At 59.9% G+C, this 13,373-nt stretch overlaps 1 protein-coding gene across 2 annotated transcripts; it reads right to left on the bottom strand.

Moving 5' to 3' along the window:
- Positions 1-22: 22 nt before the first annotated feature.
- Positions 23-11,578, bottom strand: ANKZF1 (ankyrin repeat and zinc finger peptidyl tRNA hydrolase 1). 2 transcript variants are annotated; one of them, XM_078866115.1, is made up of 16 exons: positions 11,529-11,578; positions 10,507-10,618; positions 9,162-9,435; positions 7,948-8,044; positions 7,539-7,765; positions 7,033-7,145; positions 6,317-6,470; positions 5,767-5,989; positions 4,857-4,973; positions 3,986-4,222; positions 3,461-3,691; positions 2,705-3,116; positions 2,174-2,285; positions 1,396-1,563; positions 1,005-1,084; positions 23-669 (listed from the first exon to the last, which is right to left on the bottom strand). In XM_078866115.1, exons 2-16 carry the CDS (start codon positions 10,509-10,511, stop codon positions 546-548), a joined length of 2,574 nt encoding a protein of 857 aa, XP_078722241.1. In that variant the 5' UTR covers positions 10,512-10,618; positions 11,529-11,578; the 3' UTR covers positions 23-545. The 2 variants fall into 2 exon arrangements, with proteins under 2 accessions (XP_078722241.1, XP_078722242.1); XM_078866116.1 differs by lacking the exon at positions 11,529-11,578 and adding an exon at positions 10,828-10,898.
- Between the last annotated feature and the right edge of the window lie 1,795 nt (positions 11,579-13,373).

Below are 13,373 nucleotides of genomic sequence, written 5' to 3'. Positions count from 1 at the left end.
TCAGGGTGTTTTTGTTTGCTCAACAAGAGCCCACATGAAGGCAAAACTGATGAGTTCACGAACGGGTTCAACGAACCGGGTGTGAACAGGGCAGCGACATGGAAAATAGTTATCACCCGGCACCACTAGTCATCCACAAAATATTCAATGAGAAATTAAGCCGACCCCACTGCAAACTCTGTAATGACTCGGCGGCTTGTTTAAACCAGGAGAACCTCACAGTCGCTCGGCTCTTTTTCAGGAGGTGTTCTGCTCCGGTGTCACAGCAGGGGGCGATGCTGCTGGGTGTAATCCCAATCGCGTAATTTGCAGTGCACTTCGCATGTGGATGTTTCGGCCAGTACCGGTTACATTGCATGTTTGTTTTAGGAGGAAACCCATGCAGAACAGGAGGAACATTGACTCATGAATTGAACCCAGGCCCTTCGAGTACTGCGATGCACGAGCATCAACCACGCTGGCCACTGTACCTCGAAGTATTAAAAAACGCTTGTCCTTAACCCACCCCCGTGAACCGTAGCGCCGTGCCTGCACGCAGTGGCACCTCAAGGCTTGGCGCTGGCGCCAAAGCGCTTGTGCTGCTGCAGGCAGGCGATGGTGCAAAACGAGAAGTCAAAGTACTCGAAGGGCGTCTTCTCCTGTAGGGACTGCCCACATTGCCAGCACCTCCTGGGGGCCACGGGGGGGGGGGGGGGGAGAGGTGGGGGGGGAGCACAGTGAAGGGGTGAGACTCGGCGAGAGGTTGAGAGAGCTGGCAGCACGCTTGCAGGGCGGGGGGGGGGTAATGCGATTAACGTTATACAAACCTGCTCACACCCAAACACGCCACGAGACAAAAGTGACGATGGTAATACATATCTGGGGAGACAAAGGTGGCTGTCCCAGCCTGAATAGGTGCTCACTAAGAGCAATTTTTCCCCAACAGCCTGCAAGGGCAACACGGGGGATTCTTGCGAACTCGCGTGAGCCCAGGTGCTGGCGTGCCCGCGTCACGTTGGGGGCACCTGATGTTGCCGAGCGGCGCTGCTGCGGCCGACGTTGCTGCTCCCTGCTGCGCCAGCCGCTTCTCCGCTGCCAGCGCCCTCTGCACACGCGGCACCAACTCGGTATTACAGGCGGCACCGACTCGGTGTTGCGCAGCGCAATTCCGTTGGGATGCCCCCGTGGCAATCGCGAACGCGTGCGTGTATCGTCTGTGCAGCAGCGTTACAGATAACGCCGCATTTGGTCTGCCATCACTTCCCCGTTCGACAATTCTCCCGTTAGTATCTCAAGCGGCGATTTGTCCTCGTGCCTCGAGGTGAACGATGAACGTCGGAGACGCTAGAATGAGATGTCACTCGGGCGGGTTTGGATCGAGGCACAACACGGAATGGAGTCGGGGCGACACGGCACCTTCTCGCGGTCGCTGAGCGAGGCGAAGCGTCGCGTCTCGGCGTCCTCGGCTTCCTGGCGCCGCTGCTCCTCCCGCTGGTCGCGGTCCTTGACGCGCCGCGCCGCTCGCTGCGCCCGCTTGCGCTCCGCACGGTCGCTCTCCATCTCGTCAGTGAGCGGGCCCGGGATCTGCGGGCGGCGAGACGCGCGGTGACCTCGTGTACCCCAAGTGCTGTTAGCGTGGCCGGCACGGCGCACAAGGGCTGAGCTGCCATTTAAGGCTGAGTAAACTAAACTATGAACTTTTTATTTTAGCAGGTAAGGCCCACTGAGCTATGTAGCTCTTTTTCAAAAGCGAACTAATTACAAATGATTGCTCAACGAAGTGGCTGATCGTATGGAACTTTATAGCAGCGAAACACTCTAAATGCGTGTTGGTTTTAAATGTGGAGGGAAAAACCGGAAGACCCGGAGAAAAATCCACGTGACTACGGGGAGACACGCAAACTCCAAATATACAACAGGCGTCAGTGTAGAGATCGAACCCATGCCTCCTGTATACCAGGCGAGGTAGTCAACATCGCCACTGTGGCGCCCACACTGAGTAGACCTAGGGTCACCCGAGTGACACACAAGACAGCTTATACACACGGTAAACTGATAAAGGATGCTTTATACGACTCGTCCAGACAGTCACCAGAGCTTTGTCGTTTTGACAACGTGCCGTTGTTGGGGAACCCTAAAAAGTCGCGAAAATATAGCGACAGAATCCGGTGCGTCGTCGATGTTGCGCGCCCACCTGGGCCCTGGCGTAGTCGTACTTGCCCGGGCGCTGTGCGGCGTAGCGCCGGAACTCGTGGCGTGTCTCCTTGTCGGCGCTCGCGCAGTACGCCGGGCGGCCCTTCCTGTCCCTGCACACGGGCGCACGGCGAGAGCGACGCGGTGAGCTCGCCGCGCCGGCGGCGGCACGACGGCCCGTCGGCGGTGGCTGCAGACGGTGGTCTGAAGTTTGAGACTGCATTTCAAATTAATTAAACCGAGCACACTTTTGCAGGACACATCGTCGCTGGAAGGAACGATGGCCCTTGTGGTCAAAACTCGCGCACCCAAGAGAACGTCCATCGTGGAAATGGAGCGATGGAATAAACTCGTGTGGCGATACTCGACCGACTGCAACATCGCGGGAGGGTGGTGAGAGAGGGCGACGGTTTTGGGAGGCCTCAGCCCAGCAGCGGATAGATCATAGCAGACGATGCTGATGTTGATGACGGTGATGACGATGACGCGCATTCATTTGAGATGAAATCAATTGGCCGGTTGTTTGCGACACCTGATGGTGGGGTCGGCCCCGGCTTCCATGAGCAGTCGTGCGGCCGTCCTCTGCCCGCTGGCGGCCGCCACGTGCAGCAGCGTCCAGCCGGCCGCCCCCACCGCCTCGGCCAGCATGGCGGCCACCGCCTCCGCACTGCATTCTGGGAAAGCCGCCCCCTCCGCCAACCTCCCTCTCTCCTCTGTGCTCTCGGGGGCGTGGGGCTGGCCGCCAGACGGGGCGCGCGGCGAGCCTGAAGCGGAGTCCACGGGCAGAGGGGACGACCCCTCGGGGGGTGGCAGGTCGTGAGGGTGGGGGTCAACAGGGCGAGGCAGCAGAGGTCCCAGGATGCGGCGCAGAGTGCCCGCGTCGCCCACCTTGCACGCCGTGTACAGCTCGTCCCGCACTCGGTAGTAGCCCGGGTCCGCCGCGCCTGAACCAGTGGGGGCAGCACACCACAGCACACCGCAGCACAACATCACACACTCATTCAGATTTGCCAATAAAAATCGCGCAATTGATATTGACAAAACTTACCAATGCTGAAAAGTTACACTCAGTTACTCAACTGGGATCTCAGACAAACACAGCAGTCACATGCCCCCACCTCCCAGTCCCCCCTACTGCGACAACTTTGCAGGGACCTCCTGAAAGAGTCCCGAGACTCGTCGAAGCTCTCGGGGCAGAATGTTGCGGAACAATCGACAACAACGAACCGCCGGCGCAGCCAGAGTGGAGACGCGACGTGGCACGAGTGCGTCTCGTTGCGAGCGGTACCGGCGTGCAGGGCGTTGGTCAGCGCCGCGCCGGCGCTCGGTTTGGACTTCTTCTCGCGCCGCTTTGGACGCCGCTTCCCCTGCTCCTCCTCCTCTTCCTCCTGCTCGTGGCTCCCGTGACTCACTCCGTCTCCCGCCGTGACGTCCCCCGTGTCCTCCGAACCGTCCGCCCCATCCGCCGCCCCGTCCGCCGCCCTGCCCTCGGGCGCCGGCACAGGACTCTCCTCTGACCCTGCAAAGGTCACGGTGTCAGTGGGTGGTCCGTTGCATAAGAATCTGTTATAATGGCACGTGCACACGCACAGCCCTTTATCAATCCACTGCTGGATGAAGGCCATCCCCATGCCGTGGGGCCGCTTCAGCACGCGGCTCGGCACAGGGTCGATGGTGGCGTAGAGCACAGACGTGGGAGCGTAGGAGTACAGTACAACCACGTCTACCTCCATACTGTCCCCTGCTGACCGCTACGCAGCACCGCGCCACAGCCACCGAGGACAGCGTGGCGTGCACGCGACGTCCACCTCACCCTTGGGGCGGCGCTCCTCCTGCCCCTCCGAGAGGTCGATCTGCTGCTGCTGCGGCTGCTGCTGCTGCTTCTTCTGCTTGTTGTTGTTGTTGCGGGCGGCCCGGCGTCGCGCGGCCCGGCTCGGCTGCAGGTCGTACTCGCTGAGGTGCGCCGTGCTCAGACACTCCTCGCTCGTCTGCAGCGTCACGTCGCCGTCGTCATCGTCGTCGTCGTCCGCGTCGTCGCCCGTTCCTCCAGCTGGCGGACGAGCCGACGGGGTCAACGGGGAAAGCGGAGGGGGGAGAGGCGTCCGGTTAGCGGCGGAGGTGGCGATTGTGCGGCGTGCGTGTGCCCCCCGTGTGCTGTGTCCCCGTGCGTGTCCCTCTCCCGTGCGCTTCACCGTGGGTGAAGCTCCACGCTTGAGCTGCCGTGTAAAGACGTGCGCTCGCTCCAATCGCTCGGTCATCCAAACATCAACATTCTCTCTCGTCATCTTTTTCCCCGATTTTATCCCGATTGGCTGTTCGGGGTCGTTTCACGACACGAAGCATCCATCCGGATGTCTCGACCGGCCCGTGGAACCTGGCATCAAGGAACTACCTCCGAGGCCCCTCACAAGCAGCACTTTCCCACCCTCCCTGATTATCTCACGACAGTAGAAACCTTTCATTCTCAGGTGGAATTTGGCCACCTTAAAAGGAGAACAAAGTTTCACGCTCAGTCACTGGCGACGGGGCTGAGACCATCAACTCTCTGTGCTTGAGAACCCGGATTCGACCACGGGCAGCGGCTGAAAGCCGGATTGGAACCCGGGATCTCAGCGGTGGCGGCTCGGTGCCCCCCCCCCGCCACCGTGACGGCGCCGTGAGAAATTGCCGGTTGCCACCGTTACCTCCGTGAGAGGGCACCGCGGGTTGAGCCGCGGTCCCCGCGGTCTCCGGGGCGCGCCCGGCTCTCCTCCACGCCCTCCTGCCGGGACTCGCCACCTCCGCCACATCGGTCCCCTTGGCTGCGAGCGCGAGGAGGGGAACACCACGCACCCCGTCGCCAACGCGTTCCAACGACGCGCGCCCCTCCTCGGAACGGTTTGACGAGCGATAAGCACGTTAGCCATTCCCCGCTTCGTGACGTCGCACGCAATCTCGCCATCGCCGCCTTGCCTGACGAGGTACCCGCTCTTTTAGGTGTGTTGGGCAAACCACCCCCCCCTCCGTGATAAATGCGGCTGGATTCTACGGAGGGCAAGTCCCGGACGGCGAGACGGCTTTCTACAAAAGCTCTGCTGTATCGGATCGTCCTTGCGAGAGTTGTCGTGGCCCCGCCAACGGGCGAAGCCGACGCGTTGGACACTCTCAGGTGCCATGCGCTGGCTCGCCAGGAGACGGCGGTAACAGCAAGCGGGCTCATCGCCATCCGTTTAGTCCATCTTTACGGGGATGGAGTGTCGCCCCGCTCGCGCAATGCGTGGGTTTTCTTCGGTCGCTTCGGATTTTCCTCCCACGCGTACAAACAACTCGTCATTAATCGGCCGACGACTTCTTAAAACTAAAACACAAGGTAGCAGTGGCAGCAGCAGCGTGCTGCTGACTCAGTGTGGCTCTGCTGGGTAAATACGTACATGTATATTATAACTATCATTATTTCAACATCAGTTGTAGCAAACCGATTAGCGCAGTAGGCTACGTACGATACAAAAATAGTTCTACATACATACGCACGTGACATGAAACACAACCGTGGCCCGCTGCGAATGCGCAATTGGTAGGGACGCGACGGGGTGGGTGTCGGCCACTGGCGCCCACCATAGACCAGCACGGCGGCCAGCTCGCGGTGCACGCGCACCACCTCCGCGTGGGTGGCGCGCCGCGTGGCGAAGGGCACCGCGCGCACGCGGGCGTCGTCCCGCGCCAGCAGCGGTGCGCACGCGCCGAACAACAGCGCCCGGCTGTAGCTGGCGGCGCGCACGAAGACGCCGTCGGCCTCGCGAAGCAGCGGCGCCCACCTCTCCAGCAGCTCGCGCACGTCCTGCACGCCACCACCACCACCACCACCGGCACGGACGGGCGGGAAACTGTCAGCCACGGCCGGGAACTCGGGTCACCGCGTTCGTGCTCTCTGTCTCGCCTCTCTCTGTGCCTTTCTAAATAACGTCAACGATCGATCGCGAACTTCCTTCCATTCAGCTCTGTGCACGATGTTTTTACTCAGGAATTTGCCATTCGATTCTCCTCCCAGATGCGATTCTCGCCGAACGCTTCATCCGCGAGCTCTTAGCGAACCTTGATTCGAAGATTAGCGAGGCCCTCACGGGGGACTCCGCTCTGGGCACTGCGGCGGAATCGCGACACGTACCCTGGCGAGCGCCGCCTCGTTGTAGCGGCGCAGCGACGCGCCGGCCGACTTGGGCGCGTTGCCGCGGCTCTGCCCGTCGCGCAGCCCCTGCGCCGTGCCGCGCTTGGCCCGCACCGTGTAGCGGTGGAACGTTTTGTGCTCCAGCACCGTATCCCTGCAGGACGGGGAAACGCCGCTCCGTTCACAGAAGCTCCCAGCATGTGGTTGCGAAACGTCGGACATCGTAACACATCGTGACAAATGGCACGCGGTACGACCATGAAAACCAGCGCAGTAGAGGCCTACCACTCCACCGGAGCCTGCACAGTGTTTATCCGTTCCTGCCAGCATCGTAGGGGCACTAATCGGGTGCTGGAGGGCAGTATTTTGGAACAACACAAGGGCTTCTTTATAGCGGGTCGACACACGGATTATTGGTGGACACCGCTAAGGGGCAAGTTGACGCGCAGTGTTTCCGAGTTCTATTCGGCCGTCAGTGGGGAGAAACTAAACGATAAAACATGTACTATGTAGCTCTTTTTCAGAAGCGACTTGGCCACAAATGATAGCTTAACGAAGTGGCTTATCACGTGGAAATGTATAACAGCCAAATACTCTAAATGCATGTTTATAAATGTGGAGGGAAAAACTGGAGGACCAGGAGAAAAATCCACACGACCACAGGGAGAGACACACAAACTTCGATTCGGCGGAATCGGTGGTCGTCTCCCACGCACCCCTGGAAGACGGCGCCGGCGAAGTGGCCTCCTCCTGCCAGGAGCACGGCCCACTTGGTGCGAGCGTCCAGCGCCAGCACGCGGCCCACGGCATCGACGTCCTGCGCCGTCTCCTGTGAACGCACGCACGCACGCTCACGGCCACGCACCCCGTCTCATCGTCAATCGTCATCGGCCAACATCTTATCCACCGCTGGATGAAGGCCTCACCCGGCCCGGGCCCAGTGCAGACATCAGTGTAATCTGATGTGAACCGTACCCACGGTTCATAGTGCAGTGAGCGAACCGCTGTGCCCACCGCTCCACCGACTACAAATACTATACCCACCACAGCGACCAAAGATGATCCGTTCTAGAACCGAATCGTGACCCAGAGTCACGGACCCTCACTTTGTGTGGAACCGTGGGCAAGGCGGGGGGAGGGGGGGGTTTAACAATTTCCCGATTCTGGCATCAGGCCGATTCCCGATGGTCTCACTGCACATGGAGCCGTGTGACCCGGGCACCTGCTTTCTGTGCAGCACGCAGCGGTGCAGCGACAGCGTCTGCTGCGCTCGGTTCGTGAAGAGCACGCGGAGCGACTGCCGTGCCGGGCCGCCCTCCTCCTCCTCCGTCTTCCCGTCGTGCTGCGTCCCCCGGGGTTGAAGGTCGCGAGGTTGGGAGGGGTCGGGCTCGCTGTCCCACGGCTCCGAGTCGGAGTCAGATTCCGAGCCGGAGATGCTTGAGATGTCACCTGCGGCCACACGCGATCCACTGCTGGATGAAGGCCACCACAAGCCATCCCCATTCATCATCATCGCCATCCCCACACTTATTGTGTTTACCACGCCTGCCACGCAGTGCAGTGGCCGTTACTCCGCCGGTAGGGGGCGGTGTGGCTGATGACGTCACGGGAGGCGGCCGCCCACTCCTCACCCGTCCGCTCCTCAAACTCCTCGGCGCTGACGGTGGCGGCGCCGGCGAGACGCTGCTTGAGGTTGAAGCGGTGCCAGTCGAGCTTGTAGTGCTCCACCTGGGGCGGGCGGAGGAGGAGATGCATGATGATGACAGCGATGATGATGCAATCACGATGATGATGGCGACGAGACTTTCCGGTCACGTGTTAGGCCCGTACTCTTAGCCACGGTTCGGCGCAGGCTCTGCCCTGGGTCACGTGAGCCACGGCTCAAAGCCACGGCTTTTTAACTTGAGCCGGCTCTCAGCAATGATCCCAGCCATGGCTCAGGATTTTCCATGAGCCGAGCCTGAGCCGAGCCACGGCTGAGCCGCTCACTCACGCGTCTTTTAGAAGCAGCCGAGCGGCTCAAGAGCCGAGCCGATTTAGGAGCCGAGCCAATTTAGGAGCCGAGCCGATTTAGGAGCCGAGCTGTGACTGAGAGTAAGGGCCCTGAGAGTCGGCGAGCTGTAGAATTTATGGGCCGACGATGTTAAGCCACGTCTGCTTGGTTAGACGTCCATTTATAACGCTCGCTGCCGTTCCAGAACTCGGTTGCCGATCTCTGCGCAACGCGCCGTGCCACGGCCGCGTGCCTGGTGCCGTGCTGCACCGCCTACGAGACCAGGGTGGAGTACAAACGCTCGCAGTTGAGAAACCACAACTGGGATGGCCAAGGCACCCTATAGAGCGGCGGTACCAACCGCTTGGCTGACGGAGGGCTCAATGAAGACTCGACTACTGTTCCTCAAGGGCCCCATGTAGCCAATGGGACTGCTTGGATTTGAGCCTTGGACGCTGAAAATGGAGAAACCGTCCGAGGGAGAGAAGCGCTGGAATTCAGCGTCTAGAGAATATGATGGACGAAAACAAATAAATCGACGACAAAGAAGAGTTGCAGGAGAACGCCACTGAAGTGAGTCTGAGAGAGGAAGATGGCGCGCCGCACCGCAGGCGCCATGCGGCGCGGCCGGAGAAGCCGTCGCGAAACGTTGCGGAGATCGGCCACAGCGGTTTTTGCCCGTCACCAATTCCTTCATCGACCGAGATTTGCCGACGGTTCCACGACGACAAATTGTCACGACGAGATATCCGTCAAAAATTTCAATTTCCGACCCGGGTACTTAACACGTCCGCAATGGGCGACCACGGTGTGGCCGCGTCCGTACGAGAAGCGTCGCGCGCGCGCGCTCACCTGCTCCTCGCGACTCTCAAACTGGCACCGGCAGGCCGAGCATCCGCCTCGCTCGCCTCCCTCCTCCCCGCCGGTGCCGGCACCCGCTCGCTCCCGTGCCGCCTCCTCCGCCGGCACCGTCGGGGCCGGCGACGCTTCCGGCTCTGCGTCGCCCGGCCTGGCGGCGCCTCGCCCGGTCCCCGGCCGGGCGAGCGCGAGGCCGGCCACGAGGTCGGCGCTGCCGGCGTCCTGCAGCGCAAACACCGATACGCGGTGAAGTACGGCGCTCCTGCCGCTGTGCGGAGGGGGGTGGGGGCGAGAGGCGGAGAGACGGTGGTGTTCAGTGGCGAGACGGGTGACTGCGACCACGCCGGTGACTGCGACCACGCCGGTGACTGCGACCACGCCGGTGACGGCGACGTTGCATCACTCCCTGGCTCTGCTATAAACGTTCTGATACGATCTGTCCAAGGGCAGTCGGTGTGCTTCAGGTGACATCATCACCAATATCCGGCCTCTAACATTACTGTAACCCGAACATCACCACAGTCCTCACCATAACCCTAATATCACCATAACCCTAACATCGTCCATAACCCGAACATTGCCATAACCCTAATATCACCAAAACGCTTACATCACCAAAACCCTAATATCACCATAACCCTACAATCACCATAACCCTACAATCACCATAACCCTATTATCACCATAACCCTAATATCACCATAGCACGAACATTGCCATGACCCTATTATCGCCAAAACCCTAATATCACCATAACTCTAACATCGTCCATAACCCGAACATTGCCATAACCCTCACACTGCCGTAACCCTAACATCGCCATAACCCTAACATCATCATAATCCTAATATCACCATAGCCCTCACCATAGCACTATTACAAAAACCATAACATCGCCATACCATCAACATTTGAGGGCAACGCCCCATGAAGGTGCAAATATTCAAAAGTGTGCTTCACGTTCAATCAAAGTTATTCCCAGAAACTCGGAATCACAACCCTAACCCCAAACTCACGGAACTATAACGTACCGTACGGAGTTTTCGTTGTTGGGAAAGTCATGCTGTTATTCCGGTGCTAGCTCTGGCCATATCAACGTGGAATTTCCACCAATGGCTCAGGGCTGTAAACGGGAAATTAGCACCGCCTCAATGCTCATTTGAGCAAGGGAATCGCTTGGGGCAGTTTTTGCCCGGAATTGAATCACGTTGGGCCTACCCACGACGTTACTCCATCGTAGCGGAACCTAACAATACCACCTCTTCCATTCTACCACCTCCTCCTACCACCTTCTCCAACCTCCACGACTCCCCCAAGGGTGCGGCTGTCCGCTTCTCACCTCATGGTCGTGGGGATGATGATGAAGGTTCGACCCCTGCTCCCGTCTTCTCCTGGACCCGGCTCGCTGTGTCTCTCGCTATGTCTCTCTCTCTCTGTCTCTGCGGGGAGACCTGGGTAGGGGGGGTAGGCGAGAGAGATGTTTGTCAGCAGCAGCAGCAGCGGGGAGATTCGTGAAGATGTTCGGCCTCGCCTCACGGCGCAGGCGCAGCCACGGACGGACGCGCAGGCAAACGCCTCGCGTGGCAAGATCCTTGGCGGAGTAGCGCATCGAGCACAGAGAAGGCGACGTGACGACGAGGCACGTGGGATCAGCGTTTACCGGGTTCACAACTCGCTCGACTTCACTGCCGCTTTGTCGACACAAACTGCCGACTGCCAGGCACGCCGGTCGGTAGGGGTGTGTGAAGGCGGCGGGGGGGGGGAGCCGGGTTCAGATCGTCACTCGCCACTCATGTTCGCCGTGGGGACGCAGGGTGATGTCGTCGTGCGCCAACCACGCTGTTTAAACAAGAGATGTTGTGGACACGTTCCAAGAGCCCCTAGCTCCAACAAACACAACTTACACCACCACCACCATCCATCAAAAAAGTAGCGAATTGTGAACCCAGAGGGGATTTGGCTTCGCGCACTATCGTGAGGCCGGCTGGAACCTTCCATCAGCAGCATCGAGTGCCTCGCCACCAGCTGCCGGGCTGCGTAAAGCAACGCCGCGGAGAATCCCCAGAGGTTTAGAGTCAAGGACTCCCCACATCTCTGCGAGATGCGCGAGGAGGGGGGGGAGGTCTGAGTTGGACGCGACATGAGGAGCGAATTAAAAGTGGCGGTGATTCGACTGCCCAGTTAATATGGGATGTTAGGCCAAACGTTTTGTCCAGCGGCTCCAACCGCAACCTCAACGTTGGTTCAACGGTTCCAACCGCATGCCAACGTCGGGCGAACGTCGGGCGAACGACGCGTGTTTTGCCGGGTGAACGCCGCCCACGGTGGCGGCGTTTCGACTTCTCCGCCGAGGAAACTCACGTGGAGCGCGAGACGCAAACCACGCGGAGCCCTCGCCACCCACTTCCGGGATCACTGCGGCGCCACGCCCACGCCGCGTGACGTCATGTCGCCCCAGAGGAAAGTGACGTCACCGTCGGAGGGGCGTTACCCGAAAAATGACGTCATCGTCGGCGAAGGCTGGACCCGGGACGGTGGCGAATTGTGGTGATCGGCAACACGGCGCCCCGCTCGTCCAGCAGGGGGCGGCGTTGCCATTGCGCGAAATACAAACCCCTGGCACCCGCCTCCACCACAGGGACGACCTCCACCACAGGGCCCACCTCCACCACAGGGACCACCTCCACCACAGGGACCACCTCCACCACAGGGCCCACCTCCACCACAGGGGGACTATCTCCACTAGAGGGACTACCACAACCAATGGGACTAACTTCACTAAAGGGTCCACCTCCGCCACATGGACCACTTCTACCCCTGGGACCATCTCCACCACAGGGATCACCTCCACCGCAGGGACCACCTCCACCACAGGGGGACTATCTCCACTAGAGGGACTTCCAGAACCAATGGGACCACCTCCACCACAGGGACCACCTCTACCCCTGGGACCAACTCTACCACAAGGCACCACCAGAGGGCCCTAATGCCACGAGAGTGGCATCTCCACTGTAGAGACCACCTCCACCACAGGGACTCTCCGTTACATGCGGGTATCTGTGTTGGTCTATGGATCTCCGTGCAAGCGTCTGGGTCTCTCTGTAAGTCTACGGGTCTCTACGTGAGTGTTTATCTTCCATACGTTAACGGGGTCTGTATGCGCGTGTATCGATCTCTATGCATGTATAGGGGGTCTCTATGCACGCGTGCAAGTCGGTGCGTCTCTCCGCAAGTCGCGTGTGGGTTCCATTCGCCTGCTTCGTCGCGCGGTCAGATCCCATCAAGAAGCCCCGAGGCTCCTCGACTGGGCCGAGCTGCCAGCTTGCAATTCAACTTCCACCTCGACACTCACTGCCACGTGCTGGCAACGACCGCGTCACGGCTGCTCTGTGCTCATTGGGGGTGGGCAGAGAACGTCCCCGCTCGACTCCAGGATGATGGATGACGAGCCCTGTAAAGCGAGCGACGGTAGGAGGGATGATTATTATTTTTAAAATAATAATTTACATGCACAGAGAGAGTTCATTAAATCCCCCCCCCGCCGCCTCTATCCACCCAGCTGCACGATGCGTGGGTACGTGACAGGGGTGGGGTAGGGTGTGGGGAAGGGAGGGGGGTATCTTGCAGAGGTGGGGTGAGCGAGCGAGTCGAAGGGCTGCGCCTTCATCCTTTCACTCGTCCCACGTGCAAGCCGCTCGTCAACCCACTGCTGGATGAGAGGCTCCCCACGCGGCACGGATCGTGGTTGGGGGGGGGGTATTTGACCATACTTCACCACGCTGGTCAGCGCGGGTGGGTGAAGGCGGAACGCAAAGTCGCTGGAGCAGAGAAGGGCAGTCACAACAATGGACTCGTGCGGCACTGCCCTCTGAAGCCCACAAATGAGACCCCGAACAGCAGCCCACGGCGCCTGCGCGTGTGTGTGTTAGGTCGACTCAGCCTCAAATGAGTACCTGGCGCGGTGTGTAAACATCGCCACTGGGGAGACAAAGGCGGCCGGGCGTGCTGCTGGCCACCCACCACCTCGTGTACCGTTCCGGCCTTCATAGGTGCTCGCTAACAGCCCTTGCCCCAACAGTATGTCAAGGATATACGGGGCATCTTTGTCTTTGTTTGGTGATGACTTGTGGTCACCCATTCAATCAATATCCAGGCTCAACACCTGCTGAGCTTCTGAGCTCTGGCGAGATCGGGCGCATTCTCGGT

Source organism: Lampetra fluviatilis, chromosome 21 (assembly GCF_964198595.1).
Source record: "Lampetra fluviatilis chromosome 21, kcLamFluv1.1, whole genome shotgun sequence".
Taxonomy (NCBI): Eukaryota; Metazoa; Chordata; class Hyperoartia; order Petromyzontiformes; family Petromyzontidae; genus Lampetra; species Lampetra fluviatilis.
The sequence above is the reverse complement of the archived record's forward strand: the minus strand, read 5'-3'. Positions and strand labels throughout refer to the sequence as shown.